At 45.2% G+C, this 22,059-nt stretch overlaps 1 protein-coding gene across 1 annotated transcript in view; it reads right to left on the bottom strand.

Moving 5' to 3' along the window:
* The window catches only part of PITPNA (phosphatidylinositol transfer protein alpha), a 31,467-nt gene extending 9,414 nt beyond the window's left edge, over positions 1-22,053 (bottom strand). Inside the window, exons 1-10 of the mRNA XM_011359886.2 lie at positions 21,883-22,053; positions 18,084-18,114; positions 13,378-13,523; positions 10,159-10,250; positions 6,776-6,783; positions 5,545-5,619; positions 4,320-4,403; positions 2,322-2,399; positions 2,060-2,170; positions 1,156-1,278 (exon numbers count right to left, since the gene is read on the bottom strand). Coding sequence (XP_011358188.1) covers positions 1,156-1,278; positions 2,060-2,170; positions 2,322-2,399; positions 4,320-4,403; positions 5,545-5,619; positions 6,776-6,783; positions 10,159-10,250; positions 13,378-13,523; positions 18,084-18,114; positions 21,883-21,902 — 768 coding nt within the window. The 5' untranslated portion in view covers positions 21,903-22,053. The remainder of the gene's footprint in view (positions 1-1,155; positions 1,279-2,059; positions 2,171-2,321; positions 2,400-4,319; positions 4,404-5,544; positions 5,620-6,775; positions 6,784-10,158; positions 10,251-13,377; positions 13,524-18,083; positions 18,115-21,882) is intronic.
* Between the last annotated feature and the right edge of the window lie 6 nt (positions 22,054-22,059).

Genomic DNA, 22,059 nt, shown 5'->3' with positions numbered 1-22,059 from the left:
TAAATAACTGAAACATCTGCCTTCGAAAGGAACTAACTGAGCACACCACTCACCAGTGAGTCAGCCCAGGCAGGAAGTGTCATCTTGGAGGTAAAAACAACTCCCGGGGGGCTCCAGAAGAAGGAAGAGCTCCTGGGCTGTGTAGTGTGGGGCACCATGGCACCCAAACCTGTGTCTCGCTTGAGGCCCTGCTGGAGAGCCGGGCAAGGCCATGCAAAGCAATGTCTGCCAGATACCTAGGCTCTGTGCCAACCCACTCAAGGAGGGAGAAATGGATGGCAGGTCTTATGAAACAGAGCTTCCTGCCTTATTTTTAGCCCCAGAAAGGCAGGAGGGCCCCAATGGCATTTAGAAGGAGAAGAAACCAAGTGATTAAGAGCTATGGCTCTTACCCCAACCATGTCACCTACAGGCTGTGTGATCCTGGGCACGGCATTGAGCCCTCAGAGCCTCTACCTCACCTGAGTGTGGGGAGCACAGTGGTGTCTGCTCACAGAAGCTGTGAGGCTCATAGGAGATGGTATATGTAAAAGCTTCAGAACGGTGCCTCATACACAGAAAGTCTAGGAATGTAATTTATGACATTCTCCTCTGAGTGAGCCACACAGAGTATCTCCAAATGAGGCAGGGGGAGTGTTAGGTCATCAAGCTCCCATGGAGCAGATAGCCCTCCTCCAGGAGCCATGTCAAGATCCTGCAACCTGAAAAAAAGCAAAGGCTCCAAAATCTAAAATTAGCTCAAATCACCTTATAGAGTGGTTAGTTGTGTGTGTGCTGTTGTATCCTTTGTGAGGTATTCATGATCAGCCCAGCCTGCCACCTCCCAGGGTCACTTACACCTCTGCGGCCGAGCATGATTCCCCCACCTGGCTCTGAAGAACCACTGCAGCAACTGTATTACTCACTTGGCATTCAGCACATATTGCCATATTTGTCTCTTCGTATATGCCAAGACCTCAACTAGACAGAAAATTCAAGAACACAGGCTGTTTTCTTCCTTATAGTTCCCTGATTACATTAGACCTTACCCATAAGAGACAGACACATTCCTAGAACCACAGAACAGTGTCCTCAGTGAACTGTCCTAGCACGAGAGTCTCCTTCACATGTTTATTTAGTTGAGAGACCTAGAGTCACCTCTGGGCATCCACTTACCTCATCCAGCTGTCTCTTTGTTTCTTCTTCCATCCTTCGAATGTCATCCATAGTCAGGTCAACCCACTTATCGAGCCAACAGAACAGCTGCCTGTGGAAGTTTGTAAACAGACGCCTCTCTTGCTATAAAAAGGAGGGAACCCAGTTAGAACACAGAAGGTGAAGGCCACTGCTGCAGCTCCCCTCCCCATGATCTCTGAGCCAAGACCCACACTTCAGTGGGGAGGTGGAAGAGGAGTAAAGCCTGGCTTGCTTGTCTGGATCAGCCCTCCAGTCCCATAGGTCAGTGACTTTTGCCTTCACATGTCTAACAGATATGGCTTCAAGTAGGAGGGAACTCCCAGGAGAGAATGAGTGTCTATAGCTAGGCCCTGTCCCCAAAATGCTACTAAGACAGGCAGCCCATGATGAGCTCACAGCTAAGCCAAGGCCCCAAACCAACTGTGCCAAGTTTCTTCCTTGTCTCTGGACCCTAGAGCCAGGTTAAAACAGGTCAGTGGCTATGAAATGTGGCCCAAGAGTAAGGCTCTAATATATCAGAAAAAAGATTATAAAAACTCCTTACATTTGCCTAGCTGTGTAATTCAGGGCCCTGGAGAATTTGGTTCACAGTATCTCTGCCTTTTGGCTTCAAGAAAAGAGAGAGACTGAGTTTTACTTGTATGTTAATAGTAGCAAGTCCCTTCCTGTTTCCTTTTTTTGCCTCACTTTCCTTCTGTTATATGTGGTGCCTTTAGGTGGACAGCATTAAACCTTAAGACAGTTAAGTGGAGGTCTGGGCAATGAAACTGAAATATGAATGTCAGCCACCCTAGGATACAAGTCCCATGGATTGTATGATCTCTTGTTGGGCAAAACACCCCACCAACATACACACTGGGAAGGCCTTACCCTGGTCACTTACCTTATGTATAAAGTTTTCCACTTTGTTCTGCAGGCCCCACCACTTGAACTTGACAGTAACCAGTTTATATGCACACATGTATGGGCAGTCTTTCTGATTTACAAGTTCTTGCTGTATTAGAAACACACCCAAAGGCAGGCAGGTAACTAAGAGGCAGACCTCTGGCTCTCCCTTAGCCCAGCCCCAGCCATTCCCTTTCTCCATGGGGAGAGGCCCACCCACACTGTGCCCAGCCCCCTGGTGGTGAGGGTGTGGACTGCACCTTCCAATTGGGGCCCAAGGGTCCTCGGCCAGTTTTGATAGATTTAAATTTTGCAGGGTCTTCTTCTGCCTTGTAATCCTGAGAGAAGTTGTAGAATTGGAGTTGGAGAAGGGAGGGAGGGAGGAAAATGAAGAGAGGGATACGGGAGAGGGGGGAAGGAGAGAGGAAGAGAGAGAGAGAGGGATCAGATTTTCCATCGGAGTATACTTTATGTCAGTCTTAATGCTGTTGACACAGAAAATATAGGAAAATGTTATGAACAACATATAGAACTATTTACATTTGCCTCAGAGCAGTGTTCTGTGTGATTTTCTCTGCCAGGGTTTGTTTTCAATTTTAGCATATAAAAGTGACAACAGACTGTCTCAGTGAGCAGTTATTTCCACTGTCTAAGGTAGGGATTTTCAACCTGAGGTGAACATCTAAATCACCAGGGATGATTTTTTCAAAATACAGATTTCTGGACCACTCCACCTAAAACTCAGTGAATAAGAATATCTCCAGGTAAGGGGAGCAATAATTTTTTTTTTAAACCTCTAGAGGTGATTCTAAAACACAGCCAGAGCTGAGAAGAACTGGCTGTCATTCCTGAAATCTTTAAATCTGATCTCCCTCTGGTTTATTTAACTGGATTTTTTTCATAAAATCATTATTGGAAATGTTCAATGTATAGAACATACATAGGTCAATGTATAGTATCCTCTTGTGTATTACTGTCTGTCTCACTTTACTGATTTATAATGCAGTCAATGCTGTGTGTTAATTAACCATAACAAAAGTTTAATCTTTGATTATTCCTCTGCATTGACTAATGTGGGCTCAGGAAAAGCAAACTCATTATAGCATCTACTTAACAGAAATAACAAAGATAACAAGTTACACACATACACACACAGTCATAAAGTATTTCCCAAAGCTAAGATTATTTATGTGTGCTTTAAAAAAGTAAATTTTCCCCACCTCTGCTTCTCTCCACTCACACCAAGACAACCGGAGTTAACAAAACACTCAGAGTACCTACTCTTTGCTAGTATTTCTGTTTGAGAAATATTTGGGTATGTTCAGTTTGAGAATATCCATTAAGATGTACACTTATGATAAATTCACTTTGCTACATGTTATATTTCAATACAAATTTTTTTGAAAAATCCACTAACCTTTTGAGGTGGGAGTGGGGATATCAGGTAAGGAAGCACAAGATGGTTTTCATATCTTTTTGGAAATGCACAAATCGAAATATCTTAAGCACACAGAGTGACTCCAGGAAGGAGGTATCATACCCCTGGGATATGGAGAGCAAACACTTATTCCCACTAATGGGCAGAGAGCCCAATTCCTGTGCCCTGATCCCAATAGGCCTCTGTCAGATAGGAAGAGTGCTGAATGAGGGGGGAACTACCCCTTTCCTTCCCTAAGCAAATACTTTCTGGGAGCATAGAGTGAGCAGGACAGACCTGGTCTCTGCTCTTTCCAAGTTTATGGTCTAGCAGTGGACTGTCCTTTCCCAGGCACCTGCTTCCCCAGGTGCCTGCTGCCGTGTTTGTTAGTCTGGGAAGCCACTACCGACTTCTTGAGGGCAGGGGACTTGTCTTTTCATATATCTGCACCCCTTACCTGGAACCCACAGAACAGAGAACTCCAAACAGGCAGACAATAAATGTTTCTTAACTGCTGGGTTGGAAAAATAAATTTGAGAACTAATTTCAGGCTAAGTGTCATTTCAGCAGGGTGAATCACTCTCAGGACTACCAACAGCACCTACACTGTCCAGTGATAATTTCCAGAGGCCAAACGGGACACGTGTATCTGGGCCACTATTTCCCTGGTGGTATCCCCAGGTCAAGACAAATGAATTCTTAATACTAATTTAAAAAATAAAACAATACCCAAGAGAGAACTTCTCTTTGATCCAAGTTGGGTCTGGTTCCCTGGTTTCTCTGACATTTAGAAGTCATTTCTGCATCTCAAAGGCCACCCACATCTCAAAACAGTTCCTACCTTGCTAAGTACTTGGCTTCGATCTGCAATGTCTACATATATGGCTTCCACATGTTTCCATGCCTCAGGCTCCAGTTTATGCACCTGCAGGAACAAGGAGGACCACTGTGTGGTTTTTCAGCTATAAAGCACCCTTTACCCAGAAGGGACATCTAGGAACATCTATTCCCATAGCCAGAGATGTGAGATTTCTACTGGTAAAAAATCACATACAAAATTATCCAAAGGGATAGGAGGATGGATTTTAAGTGGACATACATTTGAGAACTAATGCTCTGATTTTGCAGGCTAAGTACCACTTTAGTAGGCCAAACTCTTTCAGGGCTACCTATAGCACCTACATTATTTCCATATGTTCCCCCTTTGTAAAGACTATAAACACTCATGGAGATGTTGCCTGCTTAGCTATATACCGCTGATTTTGATGCTTTTAAAAATTAACTCAAACAGGTTCTATATATACATGATATGAAATTATGATACATATTCAAAATGTATGAAAGGATATGACGAAGAATTCTTTCTCTTCTCCCAGTCTCCTCCCGAGTAACACCACTGCTACCAGATTCTATGCACATACAAACGTCCATGTGCGAAGATTATTCTTTAAAATGGTTGCACATATACACACTGTTTTGCATCTTATTTTTTTCACTGAACAATATATCCTGAAGACTGTTCCCTGTTGGTTCTTTTTAATGGCTGCATAATATGTACTATATGGCTACATCACAATTTATTTAACAGTGTCCTACTGATGGACTGTTGTATTGTTTTTAATCTTTGGCTACACAAAGAATGCTGCAATGAATCTCCTTGTATATAACTTATTTCACACATGTGTAGATATAACTGTATGATAAATTCCTAGGCATGGAAATGCTGCAGTAAAGGATAGGTATATTTTAAATTTGAGGAATTATTGGCAAATTTTACTCTATAGAGGCTGTAATTTTTGTGTTTTAAAAATACAGCTTCTTTGTGCCAGGAGTTGTACTTCAGACAAATCTCAGTACTAAGAAAAGGAGTCTTAGAGATCACATTTTGCAAATTATAGACAGAATAATCCCATGCTGGTAGGACAGCTCTAGGCAGAACTTGTTGCCTTCCTGGCGAAGAAAAAGGAAAACATAAAGAGGACCCCAAGGCAGGAATGGAAAAGCTATAGGGCACAGCCTTAGTACCCTGCCCTGAGGCCGGGGTGTCTCTGGGAAGTGCTACTTACATTCTCCTGGGTGCCAAGATCTGGTTTGTGCCAGGTTTCAATTTTAATCAGAAAGTCTTCTTTCATGTACTCATTCTGGAAGGGGGGGAAAAATACCTTACGGTCACTAGGCTCAAAGTTGGAGAGTAACCATCTCCCATTACTGGATCAAAGGCAGTTGAGAGAATACAGCCTCTGCCTTACAATGATAGCTAACTTTACGGGGAGCCCACAATATGCTAGGCATGCATAATCTCATTCAATCCTCATCCCAGCCTGTGAGGTCTGTAGTAATACTACCTTCATGTTATAGGTGAAGTAAGTGAAGCTCAAACGGATGAGGTGACTTGTCTAAGGCCACAGAGATAATGATAGAGCTGGGCCTCAAAATCAGATTTGACTTCAAAATCCATGGATTTACCCTTTCTACCATACTACCTTATGCACAGGATGCTAATGCTTAAATAGAAGTGTGGGAAGAGCACAGGAAGACTTCCTAACCAACCAAAAATGTTCACCACCACCCCATTCCCCACAGCCAGCCTTTTGCTGAGGCCTAAAGTTCTCAGCAAATTAACCCTTCGTGCTAATTACTATCTTCCTTCCTCAGTACTTCTTATTTATTTTTATTTTTTCTTAGTGCTTTTTAAAAACTGGAACTATATAAGGGAAGAACACATTAACCCATTAACTTCTTAGCAGGAATTAGGTTCCTAGGAACTGCCTAAGTTAACCTGCAGGGACAAGATACCGGATGAGGATGCTGAAGGGTAGAGAGAAGGGGCAATGACATGGGATGGTTATGGAAGAGGAACTTTGCTGATTTCATAATTTTGCCAAGGGTCAGTGTTCACTGGGGTCAACAGATGCCCCAAATGAGAAAGCCCCAATTAGGTCAGCTGAACTGCAGTTTCCATACAACCCTGAAAAGGTACACCCTAGGGGAGAATAGGGGAGAGCTTTGGGTCATTCTGTGCATGTGAGACCCAGAGCTAGGATGCCACAGACCTGACTGTTGTACCTTACAAAGCCACATGCCAAAGTAGCTTAAAGCGAGAGGCTACTTTGCCAATTAACAGCTAGCTTCCCCCTTAGGACTGAAAGGATTAGCCCCAACAGCTCCAAAAGTCACCCAAGAGAAGGGAGAATACTTAGGAACCTCCGGTGCAGTTATACTTTTACTTCTCCTTTTCTTACAAATCATCTATGATTCCAACGCCCCCCACCCGCCCCGCCCCCCGAAAGTACTTACTGTAATAACTGCTCCAAGGCAAAGACATGGAAAGAAGAGAGAAAAAGATTAATATGAATGAATAAATATCTGCCCCTCAGTCTCAGAGGCCATGGTAGAAAAGAGTTCTCCACTCCCTGGGGCTTATTCCACAGTCACCCTCCCAGCCTCAGTGCACCAATTCTCAAGTTTCAATCATATAAAAATCCCCAAAGACCAAATCTGGAATTTAATTAAAGAGATGCCACTATCCTCAGGATTCCTTCCAGCTGGGCAAGGAAAGGGGACTGGTTTTGATGAGTTGAAGCACTGAGATCCTCCATGCTGCCTCCAAGGATCACCTGGTGTCCCCCCTGCTTCCTGGGGCACAGAACAAGGCACTTAGGCCAGGTGCTGTCTGTCTGCCTTCTGCATCCCTCTCTCACTGTAACCAAACCTCTCGCCCTCTACGCTCTTGCTCATTGTAATGAGACCCCCTCGGAAAGCACAGTTCAATTATTTATCAGAGAAAATGACTACGGCTCTAATGTCACTGAGTAACGGACTAGCTCTCTTCTTGACAATAGCCCAGATCATTCTGTGCCCTCTGAATTTAGGAGTTATCTCAATTTCTGATAGATGCCACACTGCTGTTTGGACAGTTAATGGGGCTAACAGTCAAACCCCATAACTCCAAACTGAGATGAGGAGAAGTTGAAATATAAAGGATAAGATCCACCTTGCATAAAAATAACATAAGAGACTATAGTAATTCCCCCAAATCCAATTGAAGATACTTGGAAGAAAGCACAAAATTATAACTAAAAGGCCTATTGAAATAACTGCCCTGTTGTCAGCTTGGAGAAAATCGTGTTAAACAAAAATGAAATGATGGGTATACTATCCATCGAAGGGAAGTCCAAAGAGGCCAGTATGGCAAAAATTCTCCAGTGCTGTCCTGGGAGCAGGAGCCTTGGGCTGCGAACGTGGCACCTCTAGCAGCCCCATCCCAAGAGTGGAGACAACAGTGTCGGGCTGGCCTGGTTTGATGATACCAGCCACTAAAGTTCTCCAGTTAACCACTTGATTCTGAGCCCATGTTCTCCAAGTGACCTTCTCCTTCTAGTCTGGCCTCTGTAGGGACATAATGTGCTAATCAACATACTCCAAAGTCTGACCACTTAAGCATGTGAACATTTTCACTACATGTTGGCATTCTGATTATACCTTGGTTTCTCACATGGAAGAATCCACAAGAATGCCCTAATTAAGACCCAGTTTCATTAGTAATTCTGTACTTCAATATAACTTAATATATTGGTATATGAGGTTTTTATACATTCATAATTTTCAGACCCTGAGAAACAGATTCACTCAGTTCTGACAAATTAGGTTTCTGAATCTATGGGAGTGATAACCCTATGTAGCCTTTAATGCCAACTTGGTTGACTAAACAATCTTCCCTAAACTTCTCTAGCTGTCCTTGCCCCTCCAAACACCTCTGCATTCACAGCAATCCCTTTTCTTCGAACTGCAACCCTGGGCACACTGGAAAGGTCCCAGGAAACTCTTTGTAGTTGGAAAGTTGGGCTCTCCAAATAAGACTAATAAGGTACTTTAAAACCATGGCTTAGCAAGACTGTATTCAGCTGAGGGTTAAGGCTAGAGGGAGAGGTAGGAGGGAAAACATTCATTTTCCTCTTTCTATTTCCATTCACAGTCCAAATCCCATCTCACTCCCTCCTCACATCCCAACCTATCAGTAATGGGGGAAAGAGATAGACAAAAATAAGGTAAGAGGGTAGCAAGGGCTGATAATGAGTAGAGTATTCCAAATCTGTTTTCATTCTACTCAGAATAGGGTTAGAGCTTTCCAAAGCATGAGGAATTTACTTCATGCTCCTTTATCCAAACTTTGATCTACTTAGGTCAAGCTTAGATGTTTGAACTAATATCTTCCCCCCATCAACTCCCAGAGGAAACTGGAAAGTAGCCTTCCTTGTTTATCTCTCTTATTTTAAAAGAGCAAGCATCTAACTGAACAGATCTAAGATCCGGCATATTCATTTCATATGACGGCGGATTCTGACTGTGAGGTCAGCACCTGCTGAAGAAACCAAACTTCCCTCCCCCGACACTCTGCTTCTCCTCTTTGTGGAGACCTCTAGGGAACTCCCCTAAGGACATGGAGCAGTACCGGCTTGGGCTCTCCAAGAGACCTACTTTTAGATGGCTCTTGAGACCTAGGAATCCTGGAAAGCTAGGAGTGTGAACTACTCAAAGGGAATCCCAAAAACAGAATAGAAAGTTCTCTGTGGAGGTTCAAATCTTTCTTTTCCAAAAACTCCAGATAGGAGACAGGCCAAGATTAAGAAAATAATTCCACCCCACTCCCACCTTTAACTATAAAATGTGCCAGTTTAGCATAAGCTATTGATTCAGGGCTCTTAATAGTGACTTCTCTCCTCCTTGCCCCCCACCGCCATCAAAATCTGGCATGTACACTCTGTGTGTTATATAACACATTTGAGGGATAGTTGTTTCTAAATCCACTGCCATCGGAAGTTGGGCTTATTTCCATTTTACCCCAATAATATCAATGTTTTCTTTGCTAAGTTTTCTTGGTGTCTAGCCCTGGCCCTTCCCCAGGGTAGGAAGGCCACCCCAGAGGCCCTTTCCTATGACTGCTGCCTCTCTCAAGAGCCACTGGCCTCAATGCTGTTTTTCAAGTTAAACACAAATATATATCATCTTAAAACTGAAAATGTCGGTATCTAACAACAAGCGAGTGGTTTAAAAGGATCACAGTACATTCATACAATGGAATGCTATGCAGCCATTACAAATTTTAAAAAATAGGAGACTGTGTAGTGACAGGGAAAGGGTCCTGCATTTACTGAGTAACCTGAGCAATTTAATAATTAATATGATCCAAAATTTGTCCAGAAAATGTGCCTGGATACTTTATATATGTGTATATATGTAAGCATTAAAAAAAAACTAGGAAAAAAGACACTAAACTGTTAATGGTGACCACCTAGGAATGGGAAAATCATGGGTGATTATTTTCTTCCATTTGTATGTACTTTCCAAAACTTAAATAGAGAACATTACTTTTTTAATCAGTAAAAACAATCAAAATAATTATACCATCCCCAAATAAAAGGGGGTGGTTCTGTGCCATTTTAGGCCATGACTATTTGGTGGTTCCCACCCAGCTGGCTGCCAAATTGTACTAGACAGTGACATTTACCACCAGTCTCAGCCTGAAAGGAATCCCAAAGCTCATCCTTCCACTAGCTTAATCTAGAAAATGAATGTGGGGCGCAAAGCCCCAATTCACCCCCCACCACAGAGTCTACTTGGCCATACCCTCCATCCATCTTGGTGCCCAAACTCCAGCTTCTAGCCAGGTCTACACTCACCAGTTCTGCAATAAGGGTAGGCATTCCATGCTTTTTCATGTATATTCAGGGCTCCCTCTGGGGCCAGCATTCTAACAAACGTGGGCACTTTGCTATAGTGAGAAAAGGGTTATGAAGAGAAATAGAGGAGAGAATTAGAAGACAACGTGCTTTTATATCACATTCTTCAGGCCACATCTCCAGCTTCTTTAATGGGGAGTTGACAAGTAAATTTCCATGAGATAAGTAGGTTATTCCTGTGTGTTAGAAGCCATTGTCAGAGCCTGACCCCTCTCCCCCAGCTTGTCTGTCTACTAACATCCACTCACATCTTGCTCTACCACCCATCAGAAGCAGGACAGCAGGTGAGACCTCAGGCTACCTGCCATGGCTTATCAGCCATTACGTAATCATTATGCTTTCTTTCCAGAGCTCACTGGGCCTAGTACATTATACTCCACACTGCAATGATGAGATACCTCCAAGAGTCCAGGTTTATGGGTCTGAGTAACTGACTGACTAACTTGTCATATGGAATCTAGGATGATCCGATCTGCTATTCTCAGTTCTTAAGATGCCAGGAGGGCCTTGGGGCCATCTGTCTCCAAGGACAAAGTATTTTCTTGAATTTAATTCTTCTTACCTTGGGTTACTGAACAGCATGTTCGTTAAAGCCCATTTTTTTTAAAGGTATATATATTTCTCTTTAGTTTTTACCTGGTAATCTAAGCAGTCTTTAGCAGGCTCCAGCAATCTCATCAGCTTTAGGGCCTGAGGTCTAAGAAAAAAGAACTAACCCCAGTAAAGAGCTAACTCAGAACTCTCAGAGCAACCCTCTAAGAGTCATTTACTCACTGCCACACTCATTTAGTAAGTATTTCCATGTGCCAAGCAGTGGGATACATATAGAAACCACACAGACATACATGCCTCATGCCCTCAAGGAGCTTACATTCTAGTGGGGAGTATAACTAACCAGGCAGAGGACAACACTGCAAGTGTGTGCCATAATGGGACAGCATAAGGTTCTGGGAGGGAGAGCACTATGGGAACATGGTGTGGGAGGCATGGTGCATGAGGAGGCTCCTCTGGGAGAAGGATTAAATGAACACAAAGAGTGAGTACGACTGAGCTAGACAAAAGGATAGGAGTGGGGTGAGAAGAGATGGTGGAAGAGAGAGAAGTTCTGAGTATCTGGTGGGGAATACAAGAGAGTCTGAAGAGGATGGGTCATAATAGATCTTATAAGTTACATCAAAGACTATAGACTTTATCCTGAGGGCAAAGGGAAGCCATCTATAGCTTTTAGCTGGGGAGCAACAGCTCTGTCTTCTGGACAGAACACCCAAAATTGTATGGAGAACTGGAAAGCAAGACCAGTTAGGAGCTACTGTAGTAATCAAGGCAAGAGACAATAGAAGGAAATAGGAAGATTGGAGGTACCAGATATGGAGATGGAGTCAACAGAAATTGATTTGATATAAGGGACGAGGAAGGGGGTGGTGATGAACCCATGTTTCTGACTGGGGCAACTAGATGGATGACAGGAAGGCTTTGGTCTTCATGAGGAGAGGTGGTTGCGGCATTCAGCATGTTTGCTTTTTTTTTGCGGTTGGGTGTTTGGGATTAAGGAAAGGGTAGTGGTAGCAGCTCAAAGTTTATACTCTCTCTTGTAAGCAAGAGGGTAAGACAGGTCCTACAGACCTCCTCTCTGCATCTCTGGTTGGACCAAATAAGTCTTGAGGAACCAAATGGCTCCTTCTACCAACCTCACTATCTCTTTCAAAATCCTCTCTAAAAAAAATACAAATGCAACCATAGGGAAGGTATATCTGAATCCTTATTTATTTTTTTAATTTCTAAATTTATTTTTCAATTACAGTTGACATACATCTTGAGCCTTATTTTAATCAACTGTTAATGGCTCAACAAGGACTGGTTGGCAGTCAACTCAGAGCAGGGATAGAGGAGGATGAAGAGGAGGCTTGGAGGAAAAAGCACACTGGCAAGGAAATGGGATCACGGTGAGATTTCCCCACCTCCTACTTCACAATGTTGCTTTCCTCTTGGCTCCAGCACTCATAAAATCCTGGTCCTCTCTGGGCTAATACTTTTACATCTCTAGAGCAGCAGACTACATTAAATGAGAGATTTTATCCAGTGAAGATGAAATTGATTTTAGTTTAGTTTGGTGACTAGAAATTAAGATTCAGGTTTAAGTTGTACAGCAATGTGGGATGTACTTAATGCCACTGAACTGTACACTTAAAATGGTAAAAATGGTGAATTTTGTGTTAAGTATATTTTCCACAATTAAAAAAATATATTCAGGTTTATTTTTGCCAGTTCTGGATAGTTTCTGAAACGAGCTTGGTTCAACTTCCCTTCGAGCTGGTATATGTTGCTTTCAACACCCTTTGGGTCAGCTCAAGAGTTTGCAGAAATATTACTGTTTTGGTTAGGGATTCAGAACATTCGTGTGGTTTGCTATCAATTTTGGTACACAAATCAGTTCAAATATTTAAAGATTTATGTCTTTGATCCAAAGACAGGTACCAAAAAACAATATCAGAATTTAAAATACTTCCTGACCCAGCAATTCCACTTTTAGGAACATTTATTTTGATTTACACACAAAAGTACATCAAAAGATTTATGCAGGAGTTGTACTGGAGTACTGTATGTAAACATCTAGAAATGACTATAAACATACATCAAGAGGCCTGGTGAAACAACTTACAGCATATCTGTACAAAATAATACTATGTGTACTTCAAAAGAATGAGGCCAAATATCCTAAAAGTGAAAGAAAGATATGGCATGATAAGTAACAAAAGAGCAAAATCAAGAATAGTATGTATTAGTATAATCCCATCTATGTAAGATAACAATAAAGGAAATAAACACCCATCTACACACACACACACACACACACACACGCTCTTCTATACTCACAGACAAGAGTATTACTGTGGGACGAGTCCACAAGAAACTAAACACTATCACCTCTGGAAACTGGGAGCCTAGTGGGGCAAGTATTATTTTTATTTTAAAAGAATAAAATAATAAACAAAAAACCTCCAAAACCTTTAAATGAACAAAGAAGTACTACCACCTACACCCGCTCTCACAGGTGAAGCAACCTGAGCAACCAGCTCATAACCTGAAAACACCCCCAATTATCCATTATCTCTACTTCAAAACCAGGCCACCTTTCAGCTCTGCTGTATAGCCACATACCTCTGTAAGTGGTAGATCTTGTGTGTGTACTGGCCTTTCTCACCATCCTTCTCGTAGGGTTCATTCACCAGGACCTCCACGCCTTCACCACCACCCGTTTCATTTTTGCTGGCTTCAGCCACAGAATACAGCTGTCCTACTTGATACTAAAGGAACAGGGAGACGGGAGTTATTGCCAATGCAGAATCTTCTCAACAGTTACACATAGTCCCGTTGCTGGTAATAATTCCAATCACATCACTCTGGGGTCCCCTGATCTGAGAACTCATTCTGAAGTTTCAAATGGGGCTGTGCCCAAATCCATTCAAAGCCACTGAGAACACTGCTCCATGGCCTCTCTTTAGTCATCTGATGTGTTTACTTTCATCCTTCTCATTTTCACGCCACCATCCAGAAAATGGATTATAGAGTCCAAGGTAGATTTTGTCCTGGATCTGCCTCTGCTATGAAGACTCCAAAAAAATAGAAGTCTATTTATCCCATTCATTTAAACAAATCCTAAGACATGACTTCTTGTCAAAGAAAGTTAACTGTGAAATCCACCTCTGCTAGAAAACTGGCTCATCTATTTGCTTTTTCTTCAATGTTGGGCCCCTCCTCACCCTGCCAGCAGCTCAGAAAACAGTCTTGTAGATAACCGGACCTCCTGATACCTTCCGGATTCCTGGCGAGGCTGAAGCAAGTTCCCTGCTTCCCATATTAGATAGCACAGATTCCTACCCCACGGTCTGTGCTGGCTGGGTACACCCTCTGTGTTGGCACTTACTAGATGGCAAAAGCCTAGTTTTCCTTTATTTGGGTCACATGCCACCCTATCAAGTCACCAGTCAAGATCACTGGCCTCCTCTGACCCCCTCAGGACAACTCAGTGTTAGGGCCAATGACCTGGGCAGTGCCCAGGCTTGGCCCTTCTGCTCCCGTCTCTCTGAGGGAAGCTGTCTGAAAGGAAAAATAAGGTGAAAAGAGAATAAAAAGGAACAGTTAATGCAGGAAGTTATATCTGTACCAGAGGATGTCTTTTCCCTGTCACCGCCAGTATGAAGCAGGCACAATAATTTAGAGAGTAAGAGAAAAAGGAACTTGATTACTCAATATGTTGTGGGGGAGATACAGGTTTTCCTCACTCTCTATGCCCCCTCCCCAAGATCCTGGTACTCCCAGGAATGAAAGACGAGAGCGTTGTTTTTTTTTTTTCCCTTTGAGACTGAAACAGAGTCTGTATCTCTGGGCAGCTGCTACTTAAACCACTGCCTGCATGACCAAGGAGCAGAGGCAGCTTCCAGGACTGTTTCACCTCCAACTTGAAAGTCTACCTGACCCGGCAGGCAGCTTCCTAAGTAATACAGGGAAATGTCTGGGCAAAGTGCGGAAGGCGAAGCAGCAGCAGACTAGGACAATTCACTGTTCGCCATGAAGCTGAAAGAGCCCTGACTTCCAAAGCAAAATCCCAGCACAAAATGCCAAGGAAAGGCCCAGGCAAGCAACCAAGTCTCACTTAATCCCATAAAGAGAAGCATCTGGGTGACAGCGAGTCATCTTGACTTTGCTAATCCAGAGTAACATCGGTGTCAGCTCAATGCCCCCATGGAGCCCCAGCTATCCCTGTGCCTTTCTATAGTCCCCCACTACCTGGAGCACACAGGAAAACTGTATCAAGTGGGTCAGGGTTTGGCTGAGCCAGGGATTCCTAGGAAGAAGCAGTAATTCCATTTCAGAGAAGTCATAAGAACATCCAACCACTGACTCAGCAATCCTAAAGGTCAGGCTAGGGAAAGGGCCTGGTGTGGAGACTGCGATGCCGATGCTGGCTGGTGGTGCTGCCTGGGGAGGGGCTCCAGGCAGAGACTAATCCCCTTCACTGGTTCCTCTTCAGCTGCAGGAATCAGAGGGCAAGCTCTAAGAGGATCAGTCTATTGGGCTGGCATCTTCCCCCTTTAATCTCTCTTGATATTCTGATCCTTTAATCCCAATGAGACAAGTGAAGGCAGTTTTGTTAATCCAAAGGGGTAAGTAAAACTGGCCTCCACAAGCTACAAGTGAGGGATTCTTTCCATGTCAGAGGGTTCTCTTTGGCACAGAGGCTCCACACCCTGGGAGAGCAGAAAGCAGCCAGATTCAGATGGGGTGGAGGTGAGTGGGGGCCGGGGGGTGAGTCCATTATATCAAATAAAGAGCCCTGAGGAGACTGGGGTTCCAGCCACCTCGGGCCTAAGACACTGCTCCCTGCCCTTGAGATTTGTTCCCTTGTCCCAAAGAATTAAGACACTCAGCTAAAAAAAACAGAGACTCCATCACTTTGGCAATCTGGGAGCGGGAGCCCAGGAAGATGGAGTGAGTGGGCCTGAAACACTGACATGAAACATGTCATGAAAACCAGCACAGCTATTGGTCCTACCCATGTCCCTGTCAGGCCAGTTACCCTAGGGGGATGATGCCATGCATCTCCAGAAATGAGAAGTAAAACAGCCCTGCCCACAGTACAAGGTGAGCCAGCCTGAGTCAGGAACCACACTGGTGGACACACCCATGCCAAACAGGCAGGGCTTTCTTGCTCTGCTGCAGAATGCCTACAAACCCTGAACAATGTTAGGCTAAAGGTTCTGGCCAGCCAGAAGCTAATTCCACTCCAAAATATTGATTAGGGCTATCGGAATGGGTTATAAAGACATGGTTTTCTCTTTTCTCTTTCTCTTCTTTTCCCCCTACATCAGAAAGTTCTGAGGGCCTCAAATCGTGGACTCCAATTAGGAAGTGAATCCAATAGTCACACGACACTGGGCTGTTCCCATGGGAACCATGAGTCAGGATAGGGTTATTGATAAAGACTCTGAGAAAGTTGATCATTACTTGTTTCTTCTTCAGTCTCCTATTTAAGATTTTCTGATCTTCTGGAGCTAAGGTTCAAGCCATCAAAAGAGCAGCTCCAGGCTATGCACTGCTTTCTCATCAGCGGTTTCTAGCTGAGAACAGATTGACCATCACCAGCCAGACAGGTGAATCCTAACCAGTGCTTACTTCCCTAGCTCCTACATAGACTACTTCCTCAATGCTGGGGGGAAAAAAAAATTACAAGCTAAAAACCTCCAATCTCAGATGCTCTCAAGGTCAGTTCCCCTTTCCTTCCATTCTTGGTCATAAGCAATCAGTGTTCTGGCCCCTCCAGCCTTTCTGCAGCTCAGACAAGAGGTGCTCCGGACAGTGCTGGCCCTCCTGGGTCTGCCATACTTCTCAGAGACATTCCCACCCCTCATTCTATCAAGAAACTCCCTGTGAAAAGATCCGTGTCAGCTCTAAATGCCACACCGAAGTACTCTCGAGTTCCTGGAGACAGCTTCCTGACTGCGGATGGGGGTGGGGTAGTGGAATTATGCTGTACAGCAGAGAGCGAGTCATCAGACCGCCAGGAGCTCATGGCAAGAGACATACTGGGTATTCCTGCTTGGCCTCCTGTTTTAGAAAGTCATCGCTTACTATTTTTCACAAAAACAACAAGGCCCCCAAAGGAGGTGGGTTAACAAAGTCCCCCAAGCCAAAACTTGTCAGCTCAAGCATGGGGTTCCCAGGCCCCAGGTACATCTCAGGTGCCTCTAGGGATCACAACATCTATCCATCATCCCCTTTCCCCAACTTCTCCAGTTTCATTTCTCTTATCTTTCTTTCCCCAAATTCCCAGATCATCTTTGAGGCCCTTCTCTGGCTCCCTTCCCCAGGTCTCCACAGCTCTTATCCTCTAGGGGGCCAATGCCTGCCCACCCTTCGGGGGGGGGGTCAAAAAGCTGGGATATTTGCCTCATTTAAAGTGTGCTGCAGGTTCTGTTGGCCTGATTTCATTTTTCAAAGGACCATTTCATATTTGGAACAGAATGGAAGTTATCATAGGAGTTTCATGCTGATACTGTAGGAAAAAGAATGACTGAGGGTACTATACTGGCTGACAAAGTTCACCCAAACTTGAGCTTAACTGGAAGCTGGGGTGGAGGTGAGAGGCTGTGGATTCAGAAGGAAGCGAAGAAAAAGGCTGTGCCAAGAAAGGAAAGTGGAGGAAATTCAGAGAAAGGGTGGGACAAGGGAGGTTCTGTGACAGTTCTCTGCTGTCCAAGAGACCGACTCTGAGTCAGCATGGCCTATGAACCTTCTTGTGGCAAATCCTGCCAGATCCCCATAGACAGGGACATAAGGCCCAAGAACCATAAAAGGACAGGGCAAGCCAAGCCCATTTGTTATTCCCTGCCCTCCGTAAAAGGAGAGTTCTGAGCCTTGGTCTTCTCGGCAGTCACCTAGAGTGTAGCTAAGGAGGGCCCGAGAAATTTACTGCCCTGCTGGTTTGTTGCACAAAGGAGAGAGCCATGCACACTTCCCAGTCGAGTTATGGAGGTCCCAGATATGCACACACTCAGTCCCCTCAATAACATGTCCCTAAATAGGCACAGTCCCAGCAGGTAAAGGGGGCTGGTTTAGTCTCTCTTTAGACACCTAGTACGCCAACAGCTTGAGACAGGTCACGCACAGTTGCCCAGATATACAAAGTGCCTTCCTTCAACTGAAAGTGGCTCCAGGAAAATTCACATTGAGTACTGATCATCTCTATGTTAGAACAAACATGGAAACCATACAAAGGGTTTGGGCCACTTGGAGCCCAACTTAGCTAATAGTAATGAGCAATTATATACAACTATAGCTAAAAAGAAGAAAGAAGAAGGACTTACCTCATCTACAGACACCGGCAGGATGACTCGACTACAAGAGAAGGAAAACAGTATCAACTTCAGACTCTGAAACCTGCCCAAGGCTCTTAAAGCATCACCTTAGAATAGTATTAAACATTTTGTTGCACATGACAGAAACTGTCAGAAACCCAGCAGAAAATGACCCTGAGTGCTTCGAGGCTAGGATGCTCTGTGCCCTTCTAGCATCCCAGTTAGAGCCCAGTGATTCAGTACATACCTGTTCCCCAATGAGCTACTTCTCAGGCCTCTGACTCACATTTGGAACTGTCTTCTCCCTCTCCTCCACTAACATCTTCCCCACCAAAACTTGCCAATTAATCTAGTAAAACAGATTGGTTAACACAGGAGGACCCACCCCTGTAAACTGTGAAGCCAAGATGAGGATTCAGACCCAAAGAATCAGGCCCTGGGGATTTATACCTCTGTGGACCCAACCTCCCAACAACAACCCTCAAGGTGAAAGGCCAGGAAGGGGCAAAGCTCCTTGGAATCTTTAATCACTCTAAGAACATGCACCAACCATCTCTGCTCTGGGACAGGATATTACAATACAAGCTACTACCATAAAGCCACCAAGAGAGGACACGCAACTTGTGTCCTAACCTCCAGAAGCTGACCAAAGGCACCTCAACTGATCGCTGTCTTTTCTTTTTCCATTCCAATGACCACTAATTGTTGGAGGTACCACCAATAACCTGACAGAGAAACCATGGCCAGCAAAGTCCCCACACTGGTCAGAATTCCACAGGACTAACAATACTCCTCTAGGTGGCTACAGCCAACCCCCAGTTCAAAACTGTGAGGTCAGAGGGGTGAGACAAAAACGCTTGGTTGTATTCATATAAATCAAGCCAGTTCCCAAGCTGAGGCTGTCAGTTCCCAGACCTTAGCTGGAACCCCCTGGAGCCTCCTATATCTTTTGGGCATGGTGAAGCATGAGCTGCTATGCTATCTGTCCTGTGTAGTGGTTCCACCAACCAGGACCCTTGCTCCAGGATGGTAAATAGTCCTCTCACTATTTTCTAGTCCCACAAAGATCCCCCAGATAGCACATAGAAGGGTCTGAGAAAAACATTACACTATAGGAAAAGCACCTGGCAGAAAAGTAGCAGGAAAAACAAAATGGGCTCCAAGGCTTTACTGCCTGCTAACTCCCCTCCTCCAGAATGACTCAAATAACGTAAATCCTGCAGGTTATTGGATGCTGCCACTAACACTCTCCTCCCATTAGAGAAAGCCGACAATGCAGAAAAATACTTCCAACTTGGAGGCCACAATTACTGCATGCTCAGTAGAAACTTCCTAGAAAACAATCAGCCTTTTATCTTCAAGAACAGCAGTAAAAATCACATCCAAGAATTTGCAGAAATAAATCAAGGAGAATCCTGTTAGAGGAAGTGTCAGAAAAATCAACAAGGGCAACCTTCAGACCTGGGTGGGCACCAAGTCTTCCCTCCAAAAGAAACGAGCATCAGCCAGTTCCTGACAGGATGTTCTGAGGATGCTTACATTACAGCTGCTCACCCAGACATTTCTCCCTGACTCCTTGGGAGCAAAACCACTCTAGCAGCAATAGGGTGTAATTCCAAAGGATAGGGCCACAGAGGCAGTGCTGGGCTGAGTCTGGAGCTCTCACTCCAGTGTGACCTTCACTCGTACCCTTCCAAGAGCTGCAACGCTGCAGCCACAGCCAAGTGTCTTAAATACCCCCTTCTTTGTCCCCCGCCCAGGGATGCACACATGTGCTTGCGTGCACACACAGGCCACAAGTCAGGCAGGAAGGAAATGCAGATGCCAAGGTTCTATATCTGTGGCACCTTGGACCTTTCCCTGGCAGGCTTCAAGGGGAGGAAAACAAAGAATGGGAAGGGAAGACCTCTCTTCAAAACTCACTCAAATCTCTTCTGAAGGTCCCTTCCCTTTCCTGTCTGACCTTCTTTACAAAACTACAGATTTCTACAGATTCCAAGATTCATCTGGGAATAGAAAAAAGGATCAAGAGAATGGGAAAAGCCTTTCATCTGGACAGTCAAGATTAGAATCTAAAGTGCACCATGCTCTCCTCCTGTTGGCATCCCCAGGTTCTTCCTCCTCACCACATAAAACTCTGAGTTCTGGTTGCATCAACATCAGACCAGATGTCATCAAATAAAGGTAGAGGGCCTTCAAAATAAAGCTCTTCAGATTAGGTGTCAAGCTGGGATAATACCTGAATTTCTGCTCCCTTTGTTATCCGAAGGTCCACGCTATGCCTCCAAGGAGCAAGTCAGATGGGACGGGGCAAAGTGCTTTCACTGACAAAATGGATACAGCCCTCTGCACACCTTCTTGGCTACCAAGTGAGTTCCACTAGTTGCTCTCTACTTGGATATCTCCCACTTCCAGAATTCCTGGGCTTCTGGCCCAATGCTGCCCACCTGCCCTCCCCTCCAGAGAAGCACAGTTTTATTGTAAATTCTGCACACATAAATCCAATCTCTCCTCTTTGAAAAGGAAAACAAAAATGTCCCAAGATGTTTCCTTGGAACCATGAGCTTCAGAGGTAGGTCATCTCACATTTGAAAGATTTAGCAATCTAAACATCCCCACCTGTCATTCACCCAATCCCCTGGACTTCAGGAACAAGCCTGTCTCCCTGCAGTTCCTCCCAGAAGTCACCAGTTGCCCACCCCTAGTCACTACTCTAGAACTCCCTTACTTTTCACTGTCTTTTCTCAATTAATGGCTTTATGGGAACCTTCTCAGTTCCTCAAAGCAATTCCGCATCTCTGCACTAAGACCGAGAATTCCCTGGAGATGGACTGCCCTACCCCCCAACCCCACTCCAATAATTCTTATATTTACTGACAAACATACTCTACAACTGTCTTCTACCCTAGTAATATCCTAGCCTTCTCCATCACCATCACTCCCCCATATCACTTCAGTCCCTGTCCAATATTTTCTGGACTCCTCACCCAAGTGATCTCAAGTCGCAAGCAGAAACCCTAAGCTTTCCCTCCATTATCTCCTCCTTTGTACCTACCACTTGGGCATCATGTCATGCCACCAGTCCCCTCCGCTACCTCTTTAGACCTGTCAACTGAGCCTGGCCTTGACTCCTGAACCCTTTTCCTGTGTCCACTTATTACAGTCCTTCCCCCGATGCCTAAAGCAGAGCCACTTGTGCTCCAGGTTCCCCTCAGCAACCTTTCCCAGCATTTCAACTCCCTCAGTACTATGCAGCCCCCAAATCTCTCTCCACCACTGAATAGCTCACCGACCCTGCCTGCCCTTGTCTAACTGTTTCTCAACACATGAGACAACTCCTCCCTCTTCCGCTGGTCCTCTCAGCTACACGGGCAGTTCTGGCTGGTCCCCTCGTTCCTCAGCCCCCACTGGAAAACCACCCCACATCTCACCCAGTGCTTTCGAGCCCCTCAGCCCCTCCTCATGCCTTGTCCGGCTCTCACTGTCCCCTTGACTCCTTCTCAGGCTCCGTCGAGCCCTCACTGTCCCCTCGGCCTCTCCTCAGGCCTATTCGGCTCTCACTGCCCCTTGGGCCCCACCTCAGGGGCTGCCCATCCTTCTCTATTCCCGTTGGCCCCACCTCAGGCCCTGTCCGGCCCTCACTGGCCCCTCAGCCCCTGCTGGGCCGCCCAACAGCCCATCCAGGGCTCTCCATCCCCTCCGGCCTCGTTCGGCCGCTGCATCCCCTCCTCCAGGCCATCAGCCTCCCTGGTCGTCATCCCCGACTCTGCCTTCCTCCTCGTTTCCGCACCGCCGGTCGGACACTCACTACTCTTTGAGCAGCACCATGTCGCTTCGCGGCTCGGCGGCTGCCCGCTTCCCGCCCGCTTCCCGGCGGCCGCTCTCCCCGTGGCCCGGCCCGGCCCGACTGCCTGTGCGCCTTCGTCGTGGTCTGCTCTGTCCCCGACGCTCTCTCTGCGGTCGCCGCGCCGGCTCCTGCGCCCCG

Source organism: Pteropus vampyrus, unplaced genomic scaffold (genome assembly GCF_000151845.1).
Source record: "Pteropus vampyrus isolate Shadow unplaced genomic scaffold, Pvam_2.0 Scaffold50, whole genome shotgun sequence".
Taxonomy (NCBI): Eukaryota; Metazoa; Chordata; class Mammalia; order Chiroptera; family Pteropodidae; genus Pteropus; species Pteropus vampyrus.
The sequence above is the reverse complement of the archived record's forward strand: the minus strand, read 5'-3'. Positions and strand labels throughout refer to the sequence as shown.